Source organism: Filicampus tigris, chromosome 16, assembly GCF_054856515.1.
Source record: "Filicampus tigris isolate MCC_2025a chromosome 16, RoL_Ftig_1.0, whole genome shotgun sequence".
In the NCBI taxonomy this organism is placed as follows: Eukaryota; Metazoa; Chordata; class Actinopteri; order Syngnathiformes; family Syngnathidae; genus Filicampus; species Filicampus tigris.
In genome coordinates this window covers 1,809,127-1,830,127 of record NC_141232.1, presented here as the reverse complement: position 1 = coordinate 1,830,127, position 21,001 = coordinate 1,809,127, and the positions used below count along the sequence as shown (strand labels likewise).

At 45.7% G+C, this 21,001-nt stretch overlaps 1 protein-coding gene and 1 long non-coding RNA gene across 2 annotated transcripts in view; one reads left to right on the top strand and one right to left on the bottom strand.

The window, feature by feature from the left end:
- Positions 1-8,225, top strand: part of LOC147133979 (uncharacterized) — a 16,445-nt gene extending 8,220 nt beyond the window's left edge. The window contains exons 2-3 of the long non-coding RNA XR_015090169.1: positions 7,721-7,819; positions 7,923-8,225. This is a non-coding gene — a long non-coding RNA (uncharacterized LOC147133979). The remainder of the gene's footprint in view (positions 1-7,720; positions 7,820-7,922) is intronic.
- cbx4 (chromobox homolog 4 (Pc class homolog, Drosophila)) overlaps positions 1-21,001 on the bottom strand; it is a 27,063-nt gene extending 6,062 nt beyond the window's left edge. Inside the window, exons 1-4 of the mRNA XM_086056140.1 lie at positions 20,924-21,001; positions 764-1,666; positions 586-629; positions 38-103 (exon numbers count right to left, since the gene is read on the bottom strand). Of these exons, the coding sequence (XP_085912266.1) occupies positions 38-103; positions 586-629; positions 764-832 (179 nt within the window). The 5' untranslated portion in view covers positions 833-1,666; positions 20,924-21,001. The remainder of the gene's footprint in view (positions 1-37; positions 104-585; positions 630-763; positions 1,667-20,923) is intronic.

Here is a 21,001-nt window from a genome sequence, read left to right as displayed (position 1 = left end):
GGAGGCCTCCGCATCCAAAGTCCAGCACGAGTCTCACCTGTATTGAAATGCAACGAGAAGGCGCGGGTCAAGGATGTTTTCCTCTGGCTCCCATGTGTTGTATCTGCAGGGAGGGGCCAAAAAGAACTGTCAAAATGAGGAACCCCAACAACATTGCAGAGAATATGACATGGGCATCTTATGCAGCCATTTGAACGTAAGTACAGGCGCTGCGGAGACTCCGTCTGCATAACGAGCAGCACGTTTGGTAGCGAGCAGTGAGTTAGTTGGGAAGAAGGTGAAACGAAGGCGAACGGATCTGTCTGCTGTGTGCGCCGTTTCTGCGCGCCAACATACAGTCGGCCATTTTAGCAGCACTGTCTCTCAAATTCGTTGGCAGAGCAGAAATAATTAAAACGGGATTACATGGCCGTGGCTACCCTCCCTTTTCCCCTCGCATAAATTAGTGAAGGCATCCACGGATGAAACACTTGCCCGCATACACACACACACACACACACCCCCACACACACACTGCGCCCATGTATGCCCTCGCTCGTTTGCATTATGCACACATTCAGATGTATACGCAACATTAAGACTTACTTCGGAGACCACCCGCGCCACTTGACCAGGTACTCAATCTTCCCCTGCGTTGATAGAGAGAGAGAGAAAAACAGACATTTTCCCAAGAGGCTAGAAACGCACCATTGCAATACGTGCGCCTTCTTTTTCTTTTTTTTTTTTTTCTTTTTTGCCTGCAAAAACGCGCCATGCAGTTTACCTTGCGAATGCGCTTCTTTTCGATGCCCTCCACCGCAAAGACGTGCTCCCCGGCGGCAGGGAGCTCCATTCTCGCCGCAATCCGACCTCGAGTGACGGTTTAGAGGGGCGAAAGCGATGTGTGCAAGGAAGGAGAGAGACGGAGAGAAAAAACAAGCCAGACAAGGCAGGCAGGGTGGTCGCGCTCGCGCTCGCGCTCGCTCGCCGGCTTGGTAGTTTTCCAGCGTGTATCCAAATCCAGCGTGTTATTCCCGTCCAGCTCGCGTCGTCCCCCCTTTGCACACTCCACGCACAGTCCTGGCAGTGTGCATCGAGAGACAGTCACAGCCGAGCCGTGGTGAACTGATCCAGTCGTGCAAGAGCTCCGGCTTTGGCGCATGACGTCAGCAGGGGAGGTGGAGACCTCTCCTGGTTGGGCTCCATCCCTCCTCCTCCTCCTCCTTCTTCTTCTTCTTCTTCTTCTTCTTCGTGGACGTGTGTGAATTCAAATAAATCACTACATTAAGTGTCACGGCACATATGAGCCACTGCTGTATTTCATGTCAGGCAGCGAGTAGGAGGGAGAGACTCCCCTCCAAAAGTCTTTATGTGGATATGGACGGAATAATGGACGCGCAATGCGTGTGAACATGTCAACCGCCAAAAGAGGAGTGGTCCGCTCACAAGCAGGCAACATTTCAGATTTATGATTTGGACAAATGACACGCTGCGGTCGCGCTTTTAAATGCATCAGAAATAAAATACACCACCTTAAAAAGGGGCAAGTATGACACAATTATGATGCCAGGCAGCCCAAAACAAAGCAAAGCCTTTTGTGAGACGAACCATTAGGAAGTCTATAGTGGGGCTTTAAATACAAAATCCTGAAGACCAACGCGGCATTAGTGGTGAGTTTGTGATGGGTCTGTAAAAAAAATAAATAAATAAAAGCAATCTGACGTTAAGCTCTTATGAGCTAAATTTTACAAAGCGACTCAATTCTAACTTATCAAAACAAGAATCAGCAACGATGGTGTAATCAAAGCTACAAGACGAAGCATTATCGTGTCGTGTGTCTTCAAGTACGAAATCCACAAGACCTGTACGACATTGGTGGGGGGCTTATGAAGGGCAAGTGTAGAAACAGCTGAAGTGCAGGTGCTTTCCGGTTGTTTTTTTTTTTTTTTGCTTTAACATGCAGCAGAATTCTCTGAAGGGAATTCTGAGTCTTTTGTAATCTACAGACAAAAACAGAATAGAACAACAACAACGACATATGTTGAATGCTACTAAACGAAGCGTTCTGTTGTGTTTGAAGTTGTTTTGTATGAACTCCGCTAAGACCCACGCAAGTATTTGTAGGGACAATTTCAAGGGTAAATGTACCAAGAAAGTGAATTTCCGGTGTCATTCGGTTTTCGTCTCTCAAGGCTAATCTGGATGCAGCGAAATGGGGAAAGAAGTCATTGTGAGACCAAAGCAGTATTACAAAGTGTTCAGAATGCTTGCTTGACTTTGTTGTTTAATGACATGTCCTGGAAAAGGAACAGTCACCTCGAGTCCAAAAATGAGTCTTAGTTTGTACTTTTAGTGGTGAAAATCAACTCCTTTTGTTCATATTCTGTCAGTGTAGCCAGATTGCTGTCGGAATTCAGCTTTTATTTTGCCCACATGCCCCCACCCCACCCCCCGCGCGTGTTTGTCTTGTCGATTTGCTATCTCAAGACTTTGAACCCACTCGGACGGTCCGTCTTGTAGCCATGACCTTGTCAGCATTGATTCACGTGACTTTTTGTTTTGTTTATGCTTGGACTTTGCGTCCCACCCAAAACTATAATTGATAAAATCCCGATGCCCCGTAATGCAGCACGGAGGCTTACATTTCGATCTGCTCACTGCACTGAGCAAATATAGGTCACACACTCACACCGAGGCAGACTCTCTCTCCCTCTTTTTTTTTTTCCCCCCTCACACACCGATTGTGAGAGCAGTGCCATGTCCTCTGGGCTCAACTGCCGTTAATTGAACACGTTGCAAGACGGCAAATCTTCAGCATTTCAGGTTTCACGCCACCATAGTTCATCGGAGCCGTTCATTTCCTTTTTAATTCCGCCTCACGTGAGCAAGAAATGTGCAAATTACCCATGACAGTTTTAAGTGCACTATTGTATGCTTATACTCCTGCGTGTTGTAACGGGGGGAAAAAAGAATGTGAGAAAATCACTTTGGACCTGATCACAAAACGCGCCCCAAAATGCAAAACTTAACGGCGAACGCCGCCCCAAAACACATTCGAGCTGCAGTTTTTTGGAGTTTTTTTTAAAGCTTGAAAAAAATAATTCAGCATCCAAAGGGTTAAATGGAAGCTTGAAAATCCGAGCTGCGGTGGGCAGGCGCGATGTATCTGTGCCCTGCCATATTTGGTCATGCACAGAAAGCCGCCAAATAGACCAGCGCGCGCCCCGCAATTCGCCACTTTTGCACCGCAAATGAACACGGGGGAGCCTTAAGACCCCCTTGGCAGCGAAATCGCCCGATTAAAGCGTTGAATTTGCGCCCAATTACATTTTTTTCCTGCACATCGATGACGCCCCCCCCCCCCCCCGCCCCCAAATCCTCCTGCGGTGCCCTCCAGCCGCGGCCACGGAGCGCACACGCCCTGCTTCCCTAGCAACAGCAAAACCAGACACAGTGACACGCCGAGAAATTAAATTGGAGGTAAACACTTGGAAACGCTTGGAATGTGCGCCCTCTCTCAATGCGTTGAAGTCACATTCATATTGCAGAAAATGCGCATTGAAAGCGCGAGGGAGGTTCACGCCTTCGTATTTGTGAATTTGGCTGTTCGTCAACTCTCAGCGGCTATTTGACATTTTTAATTAAGCGTCCATCCAGTTGGGTGAAACTGCACAGGATAGAATAGAATTTATTGAAAGCATTCGCTCAGCCCACAAGGGCGTGTTGCACATCAACACAGCAGGTCGACATTTTTACATCAGCAGCTGTGTGTGTGTGTGTGTGTGTGTAACGACTAAAACTCATAAGGGGACACACCCAGCAAGGTGCAAAAGCAGGGTTACTTAATGTAAAGGCAAATATAAACCATTTCAGAACTTTGCAAAAAATAGGACTGCCTGAAAACGGAACCAATGTGTTGGTGTTGTATATCTCGATTTTGCGATTTTTTTTATATAGCAGACCAGGCTAGTTCTTGAAAAAGTCCCCCCCCCCCAAATCCCTTTGAGATTAAGGAGCAAGGATTGAGAGAATGATTCAGAACACAGCAAGTGAGATTTTTACATAAAGGATTTAGATCGTGCCCTCAAAAGTTCATTACAAATCTCAAAAAAGAATCAGGGAGTTGGAAATGACGAATTATTCCAACTGTGTTCGGAAACATTCATCATCCCTTTATCACCATATGTACACTTGACATGTTTTTGTGCTCGGGCCAAAGCCACGTCTAATGTTAATAAAAAAAATTGCTTCGACAGCAAAGATGCTTACAAAATGTTGTCAAAGCTGGTGAAATCACAATGATAAAATATGAAAAATATGAAGTAATCCAATCCCCAAAACAGTTTTTTTTTTCTGCCTTCAAGAGTCTTGAAAGTGAACTCGGAGTTTTTCATCAAAATACACATTTGAAGATTGTTAAAAACGTGCAAAGACTTCAGAGAAGTATAGAGCTGAATTTATAGCGTTAAACTGTTCTTCACCTTTTTATGATTTTTTTTTGGGGGGGGGGTGACTACACTTTGGAGTTGCTCCTCCTCTACTATATGAGAACTCGGCTGACTTTGTCTACATCTGTAGTTATCCAGCGCCTACATCGTAAATAATTACATAGTCTCTTTGTATAGTCCGCTAGCGTGTCCGCTTTAGAGTGCCTCGTTGTCAGCTGTGAGTGAGGGTGGAAGTTCCAAAACCACCGGCTGGGATCTTTTTATGCTTGTGCAAGCACATTCAGAGAGTTGCTGGATTTGTTGTTCTCGAGTGATGTGATGAGAAAAATGGAGGAGATGGGATAGTTGAAATTTTCGGGCCGCATCGAGTGCCTCGTCGTTGTGGCATGACAAAGCCCAGCAATGAGGGAGATGTTTTTGCCACCAGAGGCTTGAAGCAGACATGGCTCAAGCGTGCAGTTTTGTGTAGGCGTAGGAAAGACGCAAGACGAAGCGGCATCCGTTTTTCCAGGTTGTGCTATTTGATGGAGAGTTGAGCGGGGCGTGGCTTCAGCGCACTAAGCGGACACGCCCACAGCCTTTGAGAGTTGGCTTGATTTTCCAGCATTTTAAAGGCTCCTTTGGTATGCTTGGGAATCATCGGCGAGCCCTGCAGAAGCCTGATCGTTTGAATGCCGATCATTTGAATATTGATCATTTGAGTGTTGGTGGAGGGAAACATCTAAAACATGCAGCATCTAGGGCCCCTCGGGGATCGCAGCTGGTGACCCATGATTTAGAATGTTCCTCTGGTGACATTTCTTTTCTTCGGAGGAAAAAAACTAAACGAGAGCTGCTAAATGTTGTGCCACAACCATATGGTGACAATCATCTTTGGAAACAAGTTGACTGTGTTGTGGGTGTAAGAGGACACAGAGCCAACGGTAAACACGGCATTATCCTCACAATTTCGTGTCCCCCAAAGCCTTTTGTTGATCTCATTTCAGCACAGTGAAAGTGACTCCCAATCCGGACTCTGACACAAAAGCGCTCTTGGAGCATGTTGTGAATTTGTTCCTTGCAGCAAGTTCATTTTGACCTTGTTGCAAGGTCAAAAAAGCAGCACTTATCTGCAGCACACAAGGCCGGGCTGCCTGTTTTTTTTCCCACCTTTTTTTTTTTGCTTCTTTTTATCTCAACGCGGCCTTGTTTTGTTTTGACAAGGTCGTCTGTGTTTTATTGCAACGTATAGAATAAAAAAGATGGCTAAGTCGTGTCACGCAAAGTGCTGAGGGAAATTGCAAAGATTTCTGCAGGGATTGTGAAGCATTGCAGAAATGAACATTTTGCATTTGATGCGCTTGTTAATTTGCCATGTTTGCGCGTGTGCGTTCCAGGGTCAGGTTAGGTCGCGATCTCGGCGATGCTCTCTGCAGGAAACACAGATATTTCAACCTTGTGACCTTTTTTTTCCGTTCCTTTCTTTCTAGTCTCATTTCCCCCGTCACGCACGGGCACAGGCACACGCAGAGGCACAGGCGCGCGCGACTCCAGCTGGAGCTCAATCACCTTCTCTAAAAATGGAAGAAATGGCGGCTCGGGCGAAGCCAGGAGGCCTCCCCTCCTTTGGCATCAGCCACCCACGGTGCCACGAGTGCCAGCTGAGGGAAGGGAGATATTTTGGGGAAGGGGAAAGGGAGGTGTCTGTGTGTGGGTAAAAGAAGCCTTGAGGTAAAGTAAGTTCAGGGCGCTGGGGGAATAAAAGAAAGAAGAGGGAGGAAGAGGAGGAGGCGGGCGGCCATGATGAGAGATCCCCGCATTGGCCCAGAGAAGCATCCAATTCGTTCCTGCGCTGGAAGAAAAGAGTTGATTGGGACAGAATGCAAGGACAGAGTGGAGAGAGGGAGGGGGAAGGACGTGGGGGGGGGGGGGGGGGGCGATGCTTGGTGGTATTAGAAAAATGTTAAGAGGGCTCGAGAGCCTGGCGGTGCTCAGCGGGCGGTCATTAAAGTACACTAGCAAGGAGCGAGGACACGTAGACGCAAAATCTTTGTGAAAAAGCCTCGACGCAAGCTAGCGTCTTAATTAGCTTTCAATTTGCTGTGTGGGCAAACGTAAAAGTACGACAACCCCCCCCCCCCCCGAAAATAACAACGTCCCCACGTTCTTGCTTCAGGGGTAAGCACACATTTTTGTTGTTGACAGACATTTAATTACGGTCATTTCAACAAATGAGCACTGCGAGGCAAGGCAAGCTTTATTTACATTTTTTTTTACGCGCCATAACTCAATGTGCTTGACAGAGTTACAAAACTACTTTTCAAGGCAAACAAATTTAAGACATTAAAAAAACAAACAAGCAACCATTTACAAGTAAATACTAAGTCGTGTACCAAAGTAAATAAAAGAACGTACAGCACATGAATTTGCAAAAATGGATTCTAGGAATTTCTCAAAGGCCTTAATCATAAGAATGGGGGGGGGGGGGGGGAGACACCGTTTGGAACCTGGTTTTAAAAGCATTTCCGCTTGGGGCTGACTTCACTTCTGTTGGCATCTTATTCCATTTGCGAGCAGCAGAACAGCTAAATGCCGATGCAGCGTGTTTGCTTTGAACTATGGGCTCCACTTATTGACTCGTCAGAACCCTACTGGGTTATTATTATCATTACAATGATTATTAGGCCATGAGCATTTCTTTCGTGTTACAGGACCTAAGCCATTGAGACCTGTAACCTAATTTCTGACATGTATTTTCCAGCTGTCTGGGTGCCAGCGTCAAACTTTGAGTCTATTAGGGGGCCATTCATTTTGGCAATGCAGATTTTATGAAACGGGCATATTAAGTCATTTGGGGATGCAAAGCAAACCCAGTTGAAGGACCTTGCACATTCATCTACTCCCAAAATTTGGAATATCAATCTTTATCATGAGCTAATAAAAAAAAAAAAAAAAAAAAGTGAATTTGACTAAACTCGCCTTTGCCGTGCTAGATCCCGTCCTTAAAATCCTTGCTTCTGATTCTCTAACAAAGGAATGGTTATCAAATATGAGCTGCACTTTACAAAAATAATTAAGAGTCAAACCTGTCGAAGCAAAGTTTTAATCGTCTAATCTGAGCTGGTGACGTGTGTCTGTGACAATTTGATGAAGGTGTCGTGTTTTCTCAGCTTGTTTGTTGAGACAGTTGATGTTCTGTCACATTCTGTCAGTCGGGTTGACAACTTGTTCCCCCTTTTAATCAAATATTGACTAGAGAGAAGGAGACTTTTTCATAGCCATCGCCTCCATGGAACAATTCACTCATTTTTCAGTCGCTGATTTGCATTCTACTGTGAGTGAGTCAAATGATGAACCCCCACCCGACCCGACCCGACCCGGCTAAAATTGGGACTCGTCCATTGCACGGGAAGGTAAGAGAGAGCACGCCAAACAATCCATTCAGTATTTGGACATTTTTAAGCATGTCAATTGAGACTAAAACACTCCTAAATGCATCAACGTTTTTTTTTTCAGAGACTTTGGTGTGCCCCCGTGCAGTCGTTTGTGTTTGCTGGCTAGGACCGCCCCTGCTTCGAAGACGGGGCGTTGGCGTCCGCCGAAATTCCTCCTCCAGTGTCACATCCATTGTTGCAGCGAGGCGACAGGTCTGCATTGTGGGGTGCTCCTCCGCCAGGGTGGGCTCCCCTTCTCTTCCTCACATGCCCCCACCCCCCTTTCTAACCAACCCCCCCCAACCCTGCCTGCGAGGCTGCCGTCGTGTGGGGTTCATCCGCCATACGCTTATACACCCATTGATCCCAGGGAGCCGGAGCAGGAGGACGGGGGTGGAGGAGGGAGGGTTGTGAGGCGGTGTGTGTGTGGGGGGGGGTGCACCAGATTTCAAGGGGGGGGGGTGCGGTGGAATTCTGTCAGAATGGACACTTGTCAATACTGTACGGAGCTGAGCAAGACAAACATGGAGGTTTGATGGATGCGTTGATGACAATAGCGAACTCGAGCGCACAATGGAAGGCTGCAGAAAACAATAACAGCCCCGAAAAAAAAAAAAAAGAAAAAAAAGGCGTGAATAGATGATCATTTTTATCTTTGAGCTAGTATAGGATTCCCGTCTGGAGGTGTTGTTTTTATCATAGGCGTGGAGAGCTCAACAAAAGGTGCCCGTGAGCTTGTGTGGAGATTTGGCTCCCCTCCTGTCTAATGATGAGTGACACGGGCCCTTATCCTGAGAGCCCTCGCCTCCCCTTTTCCGCACCCCTTCGCAATCTCCCGAGAGCAGCCTATTTGCCTCTTTCTAATTGCATTTTAATTTAGGTGTAAGCCGCGGGATGGATAACCGTTTCATTTCCTTCCCCTTCCGCACCCGCAGCGCATTCGGCACATTGTGCTAAGCAGGAAGCGCAAGAATGATGCATGGTTTTTCATGTTTTTTTTTTTTTTTCATGGGCTGAAAATGCTCTGAACTGTATACAAATGTAAAAACCTCAGAAGAGAATTGAGAGAAATGAATGCAATGAATGTGCATATTGTATTATGCATGTGTCGGTTGTGTGCCTCGAAGGGGTGTGGTTTAGTGAGTGACATCCGGCTGGCGTGCCACCACTCCACCCACTGACCACATTACTTTTTTGAAGAAAAAAAAAAAAGAACATTGGTGATAATAAAACAAACTATTTAAAAATCATTTTTTATATGAGCAGAATAAATGTTGAATGGTGACTTAAGTTGTTTCGTTCATCTCTGCCATCCAAATTTGTGACATATTTCTAGTCTTGGACGCACAAGTCTTTACCCACTGCCTCTTGTCAAAAGTTTGGCATGCGCAACAACTCCTTTTCAATGCAATGGATAGGACCAAGGTGGGGCGCGACATTCCAGTGCCCGGAGCTGGCTGACGCCACGGCGGAAACAGAATCGTTTTTATTGGCCAAGTATGGTTAAACACACAAAGGGATTTGGCTCCGATCATTTGAGCCGCTCTTGTGTTTGAGCAACAAGCGACATCCCAGCTCGGTCAGCACCTTGGCGTCACCGTGCTGCATACTCGATGGTGTGTGAACTTCTGGTCCGGTCGTTTTTTTTGCCCCAAAAACGCCTTATTAATGGTGGTTTATATCCCCCAAAAAGCCTCACTATACATGGTCGTTTTTTTTCCACAAAAATGACCATGTATAGTATTTTTTTTTTTTTTAGAGTCGAGGACTTTGACATGGATGACCAGAGTTCATTCACATTTTTGCATTCAGCATTTTCAGCGCTCACACGCAATTTCACCAGAAATTGCACATCGTCATCAACAAAAGTGGCGCGAGCAGTGATCCCTGCGGTATTCCATGGCGGACTACATGGGTCTGTGAAAGGAAATTTAAGATTTAGGAGAGCAAATTGAGACAAAACTACCGTCGAACACTACTGGTCAGTTTGACAAAAGACCCTTCACAATTGTGAAATCACAAGTAAAATCACGGCCAGCTTGCGCTTTATAAGGTGGACAGCAGTCCATAAACGAGTGAAGTGTCCGGGGCAGATAGTCCCACAGCAGGTGGGGGTGGCAATTCACGTCAAAGCCAAGCCGGTAGCCATCTCTCCATCAACAAACGTAATAAGAGCATGAGTGGATAGCGAGCTTGCAGATAACCAAGTTTAATGTGCGTGTCTATCTATATGGAAATTCAGCCACACGCGCATCCGCCCGGCTGCATGTAGCCCTCCCCTTTTTTTTATTTATTCATAATTCACTTTCCATTGGCTGCGTGAAGAGCAAAGAGGAGACGTGTGTGTGTGAGGAGGAGCGGAGCGATAAAGCGCGCTTTCTTTGCACGAGCCAAGAGCGCAACGCAGATTTGTATTAAATTTACAGAGATAATAGAGCCGCCGCTGTGCGCCGCTTGTCATTGTTTGCCTAAAAAAAGAGGTGACAATCACTCCCAAAAAAAAAAAAAAAACTGCCTTCTGTGGCAGTTTTGACATCACAACACACGCGCGCGCACACGCGCACACGCACACACGCCCCCACACACGCACACACGCACCCCCACACACACGAAGACTTTGTGGCTCAACGTTATCTTTTGTTTTCACACTTTTCTGCATTTCCCTCATGTGTGAGCAGTTTGCCGACGAAACGCACTGGGCACGTTTACATTTACAACGGAAATGGTATAGTTTTTCTTTGATGAAATTGTTTGAACTTATTCCTAACATTGGTTTCATGGCGTTTCTCTTGGCTGCCCTGTCCAATCAGATTTCAGCTTCTTTGTGTTGCCATGTCCATGTAATCTGCACAGGGCCTTCGCAACGGGCGGAACTATATTAGCATTGGGACTGTTTCCTTAACCAATCAGATTTCAAAGTTAGCCTCACCGGGCCGGAGGGCTGACCCTCGATGACGTCGGCAATTTTCTGCCCTTCTCCCCATATACGTTTCATAATCTGGTGGGTATGATATGTATGATTTGCATTTTTGATCTTTTTTTTGCCATGTTTGTTTGCTGGCACAGTTTATTGCATTTTTTTTGTATCGTAGCGATGTTCTCTAAAACTGTGACGGAACGGATGCGTTCATTCAGCTCTCCATTCCACATCAAAACACGAAGAGGATATTTTTTGGACACACAATAGCATTAGTGTCCAATGCTCGTCTATCAACATTCAGCCAACACGCTGTAATGCCTGGAGAATGTTCCTCAAAGCAAATAATTGCCTCGACGGCCCGGGGCCAGTCTGTCGGGTTCTAAACATGTCGTGTTGGCTGCGTGCGCCGCTGTCAATCGGCAGTCGTCACCCTTGTCAACGCAAACACCCCCCCCCCCCCACACACACACAGCACATGCACACTCGACACAACATCAAGCTTTGAGCACAGGAACTGAGCATGTGTCACAAGTGCTGCATCACAGCAGCACAAAAAGCGCCTTGTCCCCCAACAAGACTTGAACAAGCAGATTACAGCCTCAGCAGGTTGGCCTCTTGCGCCGTCCCGATTGACTATGAGGAGGCAAAAAATTGCCTTGTGAAAAAAGACAAAAAGGGGAAAAAATGGAAAAAGTTACTCCAATTACAAACAAACGTGTTCCAATGGAAAGATGACATCAACATTCTGGCAATGTTAGTTATCAAGATCAATTTTTCAGTCAGCTTAACATTTTCGGTGACTGAGTGGCTCGCTGGATGAAAACGCTCACAAACGTGCCTGCTCGGTTTCTTTCGTGGTCCAAAGTTTTATACAGTTCACATTCGAATGTCGAAGAAAAAGTCATCTTATCTTTGAATAGCGTCACATCAATGTCTTGAGTGGCGCTTGGCCTGGAAATTGAGGAAAGAGAAATCAAATATCAAGTGCCAACCAATTTGAAAAATAAAAAATGCAAGTCTGTGATTTCTGATTATGTCTGTGGCGGGAAATTCCAAGTACTGTCATTTCTTTAGACTTTTTCTTTTTTTTAAACATCTACCAAGCTCAACCAGTTGTGGAACAGCGATCTAGTAGAAAGTGGTCATTGCGCCATCAGCGTCAAAGTAAACATTTTACAAGTACAGACTGAACTGTACCTTAGCCTCTAAGTAAAAATGATTTTCACTGTTAATTATAGAGACGCTTCATGTCACACTTTAATGCTCAAGAGCTAGCTAACGTAATTAGCTCAACTTTTATGCTAACAAAAGTTAGCTTTCACATTTTACGGAAATGCAAAAGTACAACACCGTTCAATGACGTAGCGACTAGTGGCACGTACAGACACCTGTTTTAAAAGTTAAGGTGTTCAGAAACACAAATATGGAAGTGACGTACGGATACTGGAAAAATCCGCTGGTTACACCGGCACAATTGAACGAGACGCAAAGACAAAAGTGTTGCGCTATGGAAAAGCAAGTCACACGTTTAAAACATAGAAGGTTTCATTTAGGTTCCATTTTTGTTTTTCAACTTCAATAAAAGGCTTGTTTTCATACCCTGAATATGAAATCACACTAAAACATAAGCTACGGCACCCAGTCACAGAACAAGGTCAAGCGCAAACAGCAAGAGAGACGCAAGTACATCCTTGCTGACTAATACAAACGCATGCAAATGTTGTGGCGCACGGGAGGAACGCCTCGCGCTAATACAAAGAAGCCAAACACACGCACAAACACAAAGAAAAGGCCTGCTTCAGCAAAGCTGAGCCTAATTCACCAGGCGCATCTTTAACCAGCGCGAGAGGCACTGAGGAGATTGCCTCACTCACGCGCCGGCGTGTTTCCCATCCGATACGCCGCGTCCGCGATGGATCTCGCTTGTCCTCCTGTGATGGTTATTTAAAAGGAGAGCCATGGATTTTCTCCCCCGTGCAACATAATGGCAAATCAATACGCCGGGCAAACAGAAAGAGAGAGCCAGAGCGCATTTCATCCAGCAAGCGTAAGCGTCGGAGGCCAAATCGTCCTGCGCCGAGGCGGCTTGAAATGGCTTTCAAACTACAACAGTGACGGCGCGGCTAAAAAGTGCAGCGGACTTGAGACGGTGCCGTTCAGTGCTACCGTATGTGGAGGGCCGCGTTGCTGGTTAAGAAACACCAAAGCGCGTCTTTGAAATGACCCCAGCCCGTCCAAAGACACTTTGGGCCCTCGGGACTGGGAAGGATGACATCATCGGGCTTTCTCAATCGGAGGCCTTTTCTTGCCGTAACAGGCTCGACAAAGCTGTGCGCCATTTTTTTTCATCAGAGACGCAAGATGATTTTTTTTTTTTTTTTTTTGCGCTGACTCAAAATCTGCCCTCGTTTAGGTTTTCATAATAATAATAATAATATAATAGTAACAATATAATATGTAACATATGTAGTACTATTGCTGAATGGAGAATTAGGCTCAGCAACGGGGTGGAATATTTTTCTGAAACGTCATAGCTGTAAATGTCAACGCACGGTCAAAAAATTCAAAACAAACAAATCCCAAAATACGTTTGGTAACGACTTACTGTCATAAGTTAAAAATGACTTGTGGGTAGTGGTATATTTTGTTTTTATTCGTCTTAATGGGCCAATTATATTTGCGATGAACTCCGCTTAGCAATACGTAGCCAAATGTTTTTCATTGGCCTTTGGGGAAGTCGTCAAGTTTTATCATCAAGTTTTCAACCATACGATCCCCAATGATTGTTGTAGCATGTACGTTTTTTTTTTATTTTATTTTTTTTAAGTACATTATTGTGGCTTCCTTAAGCGGTGGCTGCCCCGCCGCTTTTGCCCAACGTAAAAGCTGCATTGTAGCCATGAAATGAAAGGACTCGTTTGACTTGGCGCCGTCTTAAAAACAAACTTATTTCGGAATATCAGCTCTCCTGTGTTGCATGAAGTCGAGCTCCCGGCGGTGTGTGTGTGTACACATAACATACGAGTGTATTTCTCCGTGGCAAAAGGACGCGCACACACGCCCGTCTGACATCATGCTGCGATCACGTGGGAGCTTAAAACCTTAACTTGAAACCCTAACCCTAGTTCAAAACCCTATTTCATGAGTTTAAGACTAGTCTTTTTCTCTCTGGCACACACGCGCACACACACAAAAAAAAAAGACGCTTGTACAGATGTCGTCTTATGACAGCGCTCACGTGTGTCGTTAATCTAACACTTTGCAGCCGGAGAATTAAAAACGGTAGCGGCGCTCACACTCAGCACCTTCCTGCTCAGTGTGACTTAGCACCTTCGCGGCGTGGGCGTGTGGGCGTGTGTGCGTACCTCACAAAGCACACACGCTTGTCTACTTTGGCCTTTTTGTTGCTTCACATCACATGCGTCAAACTCAAGGCACAGGGAGCAGATTTGGCCCACAACATCAACTTCACATTTCAGACGGTCTGCACCCAAATAATAGGAGGAGGTTATTATATCATTTCCACTGTTATTGTCATATGTTCATTTTCTCTCCGGGGGATCAAATGTCACAGCTAGTGGATGAAAAGGACGCAAAAATCCGACCAAACAGCAAGAAGGATTGGGAAAATATGAAAGGCAAAAGCTGTGCGTGGTCTAAGACCACAAAAAAGAAAGATAAGAGTGGGGACAAAATGCCATGAACAGAACAAGTGATATTAATGGTGAAAACATTCATTTGTTGAAAAGAAATGTACCATACATACAATCCTACATAGTCAAATGTAATGATTTGGTAAATATCAATATAATATAGCCTATAAAATTGTCACTGGGAGGTAGTAGGGCGATTGAAAAGCTTTTGTTTTACGAGGCAACTCTTGTCCGGTGAAAGGAGGGAAGATTTGCAAACGGTCCATTTGACTGATGGCTGCTTGCAGATCATAAAAATGAACGCAGCCACGGGGTCAGCGTACAAGACCCCCACGAGTCCGACGCCACTTATCGATTGAAACGGCCAAAAGAATGATGGGGCCGCATGCATTATTGACAACCCCTCACACAAACAGTGTAATTAAAAAGTCCCCCGTGTACACGCCGGGGTCACGAGGACGCCGATCGGCGAGAAATAACATCAGGAAGAGTGTTGCGAGTCAACGGGGGGGAAAAATCCTGCATCGTAATACGTTCAATACGTTTAAAAAAATTTTTTTTAAATGATGTCATCTAGAAGAAAACATACAAAAAACAATTTTAGAATGACGCCCATTTCACCCAAATTGTACGATTCAAATCAGAAAATGAGGATTTTAAAATTGTAGTTCTCACGTTTTCCAAAAGTGAAGAGGAGGGCCTCAAAAAAGTCAAATTTGATGTCAACGGTATTGTTGTTAATATATTTACAGAGCTGCAGTTGCAAATGACAAACTCTGACAAATATCACCGCCCCTTGGCAAGTTTTATTACATTTGCATTAACGCAGTTAAAGTGGTTCAAGCATAGAGCCCTGAGGGACAACTTTCTTTGGATCTTAATAAGAAAACAACATGAAAAGCCCATACATCTTCATATAAATGCATTACGGCTCATGTTTTCACGCCTGGCACATGTCTTAATTCTTTGCCCCACGGGGGCTTTTGAGGGCTGACCTATGCCTTGGCGCACATTTGGAGAAGGAGCTCTACTCCCATTTTGACGCCGCGTGTCATCCATCTCGCCTTGCCCTCCATTGTCCCGCGCTGCGTTGAAATGACAGTGATACATACGCCACATTACAAAGACAAAGGCTTTGACAAGCCCCCCCCCCCATTTGTTGCTCACGTGAAAAAAAATATGTGACGCGTTTAAGTGAAATTTTGGCATCTGGATGGGTCGAAGGCGACGATTCCCATTAAAAGGGGGGGGGGGGATTTTGGCGGAGCGGTCTTGTAATCATCCCTCGTTCCCTCTCAGTTTTATCTGCAGAGGATTTGGACGATCCTCCCTCCCCCGAAGCAGGCATTAATATTCATAGAGAAGATTCCCAACTCGCTGTGTTGCCGCCTGTAGCGCTCGCACTCGAGAATGTAAAATATGGCCGGCAGGCTGCGTGTGTGCGTGCGTGAGTGCGTGCGGGGAGAGGCCCTTCGGATTTTCATACGCCGCTCGTGTGAGCTCATCACGCCGAGACGAGACACAACATAGTTCAAGCCTCGTTTTGGAAGCCATGGTTGTTTTTTGGTTTGACAAAAATACACGATAATGTTATAGTCATGTCATGTCATTCTCTTTTTCCTGAAAGTTTTACACAACGGAATCGTTTGCTATCACAACATGGAAAGTGTCCTGGCTGGCCCAATTTCCTCAAGCAGCCGATGCGTAGCTCACCATGCGAACAGCAATGATTCCACATACTGTAGTCCAACAACATCGGCAACTAATCGAAGGAATGGAAAGTAAAACTAGTTTGAATCCGATTTTTCGATGCATCAACAAAATAATCGTCGGATTAATCGATTGCTCAAATGCTAGTTTCTAGTTTCAGCCCAAGAGGGGAGCATCTACTTGACGCTGCTATTAGAATTTCTTTTGAGCAAAAAGGCGCCTGAAAAAAGCTGTCTGCGTGCACCTTGCACAAACGCGCCAACATGAAATGACGGCATTTCCTTTTTTGCAGCAAGCACACTTCACTTTTTCCAAACTTATTGCCACTCGCGAGCAAACACTTGTGAAGAAAAACAGGATTCTTTCCAAGTCTTGTCTGCTTCCCTTCCCTTCCCCCTTACAATTTTTGTTTTTTTTCTACCAAGTCTGACAGGATGCCGGCCTGCGCGCAGGTTGCCAAACTTTGCAGCTCGCAAAGCATCAATAACACACGTTGCATAACTTGATATATTGACGCCTTGAATAAAGCATTTTCGCCTCTAATAATACTTCAACTGTTGGTGTTTGTTTTGAAATCTTTTTTTCTGCAGCTGTCACTGGGCGACTTTAAGTCCCCAAAAATGTTTTTTTTAATGGAACAAGTGACTCATCAACACTTTGAGTGCAATTGATGAGGACGTGAAGCGTTCCACGTGCCACTTGATATCCACTGCATCCTCCTGGCCTGGCGCTACCGCGGCTGCTGTCAGTTTCGTTTTCGCGCGTCCGGCGTGGACGCCAAAAAGCTTGAAACTTCACGTCTCTCGCCTTCTCCTTTTCTGCGCTCCACTGGAATAAGTCCACTTCATTTTCCTCACGAGGCGCCAACACATTTTTTTTGTGCTGCCATCTTCCTGACCCAAGTCAGATGGAAAAGTCCATTGCTTGGCAAGAGAGAGGGGAAGAACTCCAAAACGCAGCTAAATAACGAATGCTCGAAATTAATAAGAAGAAATGGGTTAGGGTGCTTGACATAAGTCTCTCTGCTGAAAACTTCAGTCTTGCCCTGGTTAAGATGGACAAAGTTCTCTGGCAACCATGTCCAAGAAACGGTTGAAAAGAGCATCCACTGGACTGGCGTCATCAGAAGACGCAGTGATGCGCAACTGTGTGTCGACGGACCTACAACACGAAAGGACCTATAATTGAACCTTGAGGCACACCGCACGGTACTTCATAGACCACAGGGGTCCAACTCTGGTCCTACGGTTTGTTTCCCTCCTCCCACACACCTGATTGAAATGATCCAGATCGTTGTCAGGCTTCTGCAGAGCTTGCTGATGAGCCGATGGTTTGAATCAGGCGTGTATTTTCACCTTTTGCGGGTGGGTCCGCAATACATCCCGCATGATCAAAAGGCTTTCACTGTACGCTCACTGAGCTCGTGGCATCAAATAGCACATTGGGTCCGATCCCTTTAACATGAACAACATTAAGTGGGATGCGGCAGGCACTCGAAAACGGCAAAGGCCTTTTTCATGAAATGAATGTTCATTTGAAAAGGGGGGGGGTGGGGGGTGGCGCGAGGGGGCTTATGCTGCCGTGTCCTCATATGGGGACGGAGCAAATCTCCCCACTCCACTCCAGTGCACATAAATGGCCAAAATGTTGGCCAAAGCTTCTGCAAACATTCGCCTGCGCCCTATCTGACCCCGTGGCGCACAAGACACTCGAGCGAGTGAGTGGAGTGCGCTGGAGTGTGGTCGCACTCTCACGCCGCGTCTCTGGCCGCCCCGCGCCTTCTTTCACATGTAAATGAGCCTTTAATCTGCGCTGCGCTAATAGACAACCATGGCAACGGAGGCAGGCCTAATGAGGCGGAGGTGCAGGTTCAAATGCGGCCACATGCGCCCGGCACTCACGCAGTCAACAGTTTCAACGCCGCCAAACTCCAGCGGGCGTATGCTCAGGCACGCACGTAGAATTAACATTGAACATGCAAAGACGCCTAATATACCGTGCGCGAGCATTTGTTTGTTCCCGCTTTCCTTACGGCCCCGCGTGTCAGGTAAGGTGTGACCCAAAGAGAAGGCTGCGAATGAAAATCTTTGGCCTTTTTGCCCATGTCAGCTATTTAGACCAAGCATGAAATCAATCAGACAGCAAGGAAGCAGTGCACTCAGCATGGAACACTATTGCGCTGGAAGAATGACAATGTCATATGACAACAAGTAACTCATTGAACTGAGCCGCACTATGGCAAATCGAATCGTAAGCGCACTTAATCGAGCAGAATCGAATCGTTCCACTTGAAATCCGAACCACCCTTTGAATCGTGTTGCGCTCCGATATTAGTACGCGTAAGGTCATCTTTCCATCATACGGGCATGCAATGACATCACAACTAATTAGTGACACTGCGTATAATGCATAAAGTAGGCGTCATGAACAGAGATGGAAAAAAAGAAAAAAAGGCCAATTCCAGCACTGCATATAACGATTGAAGGCCATCCTACTTTTTATTTTCCAGAGGTCAACCAGAGGCCATTTTGATCCACGACATTAACGGGAATGTTATTTACGCAACCGATTGTGGGAAGAAACCGCTCATTCAAAGCAATAAATGCAAGAGACGTAAATATTATTCTGATAATGTGACGGATGAAAGACACAACATGACTACTCCACTACACACAACATTGTGTCTGTTTTAACATCATTCTTTTTTGTTTGACACAAACTGCACACGACTCTGAGCGTTAGCACGGACGCTACGCTGCTAAAATACGGTGTGCCGGCTGCTCCATCGAGAGTATTGAACAGTGATTGAAATGCGCGGCACACACGTCCCAGTGGTGGAACGTGGGCTCCTCCTACTGGTAAATGAAAGAATCACTCAATGAAATGTTTCACAATGTTACAGTAGCGTAACGTTTTTCTTACATTACGTTTGCTCGGCGCAGTTCAGTTGTGGTTCACTTTTAAGTGCAACTCGTTTGCCTTTTTGCAAATTTTCAGAACCTTTTATCTACACTTGTATTCATTTCACGCACAGTACATTTGAATTATAAGACTATGAAGTCGTATTTTATTTTCCTATATTTAAATGCAGTCATCATTTTTCAAGATGTGCAAATATTGCCGTGGATCCAACTTTGATTTCATCCAGTGCAGTTCATTTGCTACCTCCAGTTCAGTGGTATTTCACTTTTAGGTACAATACATGCATTTATTTTCAAAGAACTTTTCCAAATACTTTCGGTACAGTTTTTATTGCAAAACAATGAATTTGTTTCATTTATTACATTGAATTGAATTGAATTTTTTTCCCATTTTGAAGTGCAGCGTTCATGTTGAAACTGGTTCATTCATAATGCTGCAGTGGCAAAGTCGAATATGAACTCCACTTTTGAGGAAGAAAACCTCTGCCTCATTGTGGATGAACAAGTATTTTTGGAAGTACGATTTGGTGTCGAAACATTTGTTGTATGCCCAACACTCAACCACTGTTGCTGTGGCAACCACACAGACTCGTCTCCCCTTCCCCAACGCGATGTACAATCGGAATGAATCCCCATGTTTGAAGCGAATATCCGCGAGTGACCAAGGAAACAGCGGCGCGTGCAAATGACGACAAAGCGAGCGTCACGCAAAGTCAAGCGTTGTTGTCCCTCTCGACTTGGCGCATCCAGCGGATGTTGACGCGCTCTTTCCACACTCCCGCTTGTAAATATTCAGCCAACGCACACACTGCTAACTCCTGCGCAGAGCTATTGCAACACCGGGCCTAATTAGCAATTAACACTCATACAAGTATGACAACAACGCCCATCGGGATTCCCCCGGGGAGGGGGGGGGGGGCGTTAAAGTCGGTAAGTAAGAAAAACGAAAAGCCTGAAGGAGAAAATTGCCCAAAAAGGAATCAATGTCGTAATTATGTGGAAGGAGGAAACAACACAAGGATTCGAACACGGCAACATTGTCAACTGCGACACTTGCTGCCTTCAGTGCAATGTTATTTTTACCCCGAGGCCCAACACAATTAACACTCTGCCATCGAGCAGTGTGTGCCCGTGTGAGAGAGTTTGTGTGAGTGCAGATACGAGCCGCTTTAATGTGTTTAATAATTCAAACAAATATTACTGCTCTTCCAACACAAAACATGTGTTTTGCCGCCATAATGAGCACACATACATTCCCGCGCCGGGATTCGCTCGCGACGCTCTTGATTTTAATTAATTGCCCTGCAGAATTTAATGCCTCAGCAAATGTAAAAGAAGCCCCCAATAAAGCTGCGATGAGAAATTAGACACACACACACACACACACACACACACACACGCACGCAGTCAAATCTCCCCAAATGGGGCCTTCCAATGCAATTCAATGACATTTGGACATGTTTAATGTATCATTTAATCAATCCCTACGCCCCGCCCCCGCCCCCCCCCCTCGCGACCAGAAACAATAATGTAGTAAAAGCACAAAGGCGGTTAATTTATTGCCTCTGTCGTGGCATAAATGAAATATGAGCAGACAACAACATGGCAGCAAAATCTTCCCGCGGCCTAGCAGGGCAGGTCCGACTCGGAACGGAGGAATGTGGAAGCTGGTTGCGTCAAAACAATCTTAGGTAACAAAGGGCAGTAGAAAATAGGAGGACAAATCCAAAGCGGCCAATAAAGCAAAACAAGGGAGGATTTAGCTGTGCGGTATGAAAAGGCACCACACCTATTTTGTGGCATGCAAATCTCGGAGTTCACATTCGCAAGACATGAAGACGCTTTTCAAGAATGCCTCAATAATTTGCCGCTTACTCACATAATCGGCCTCATTTTGCACCTGAAAGCGCACCAATATCCCATCCCGGCTCCCCCCAAAAATGAAAGAAATCAGCGC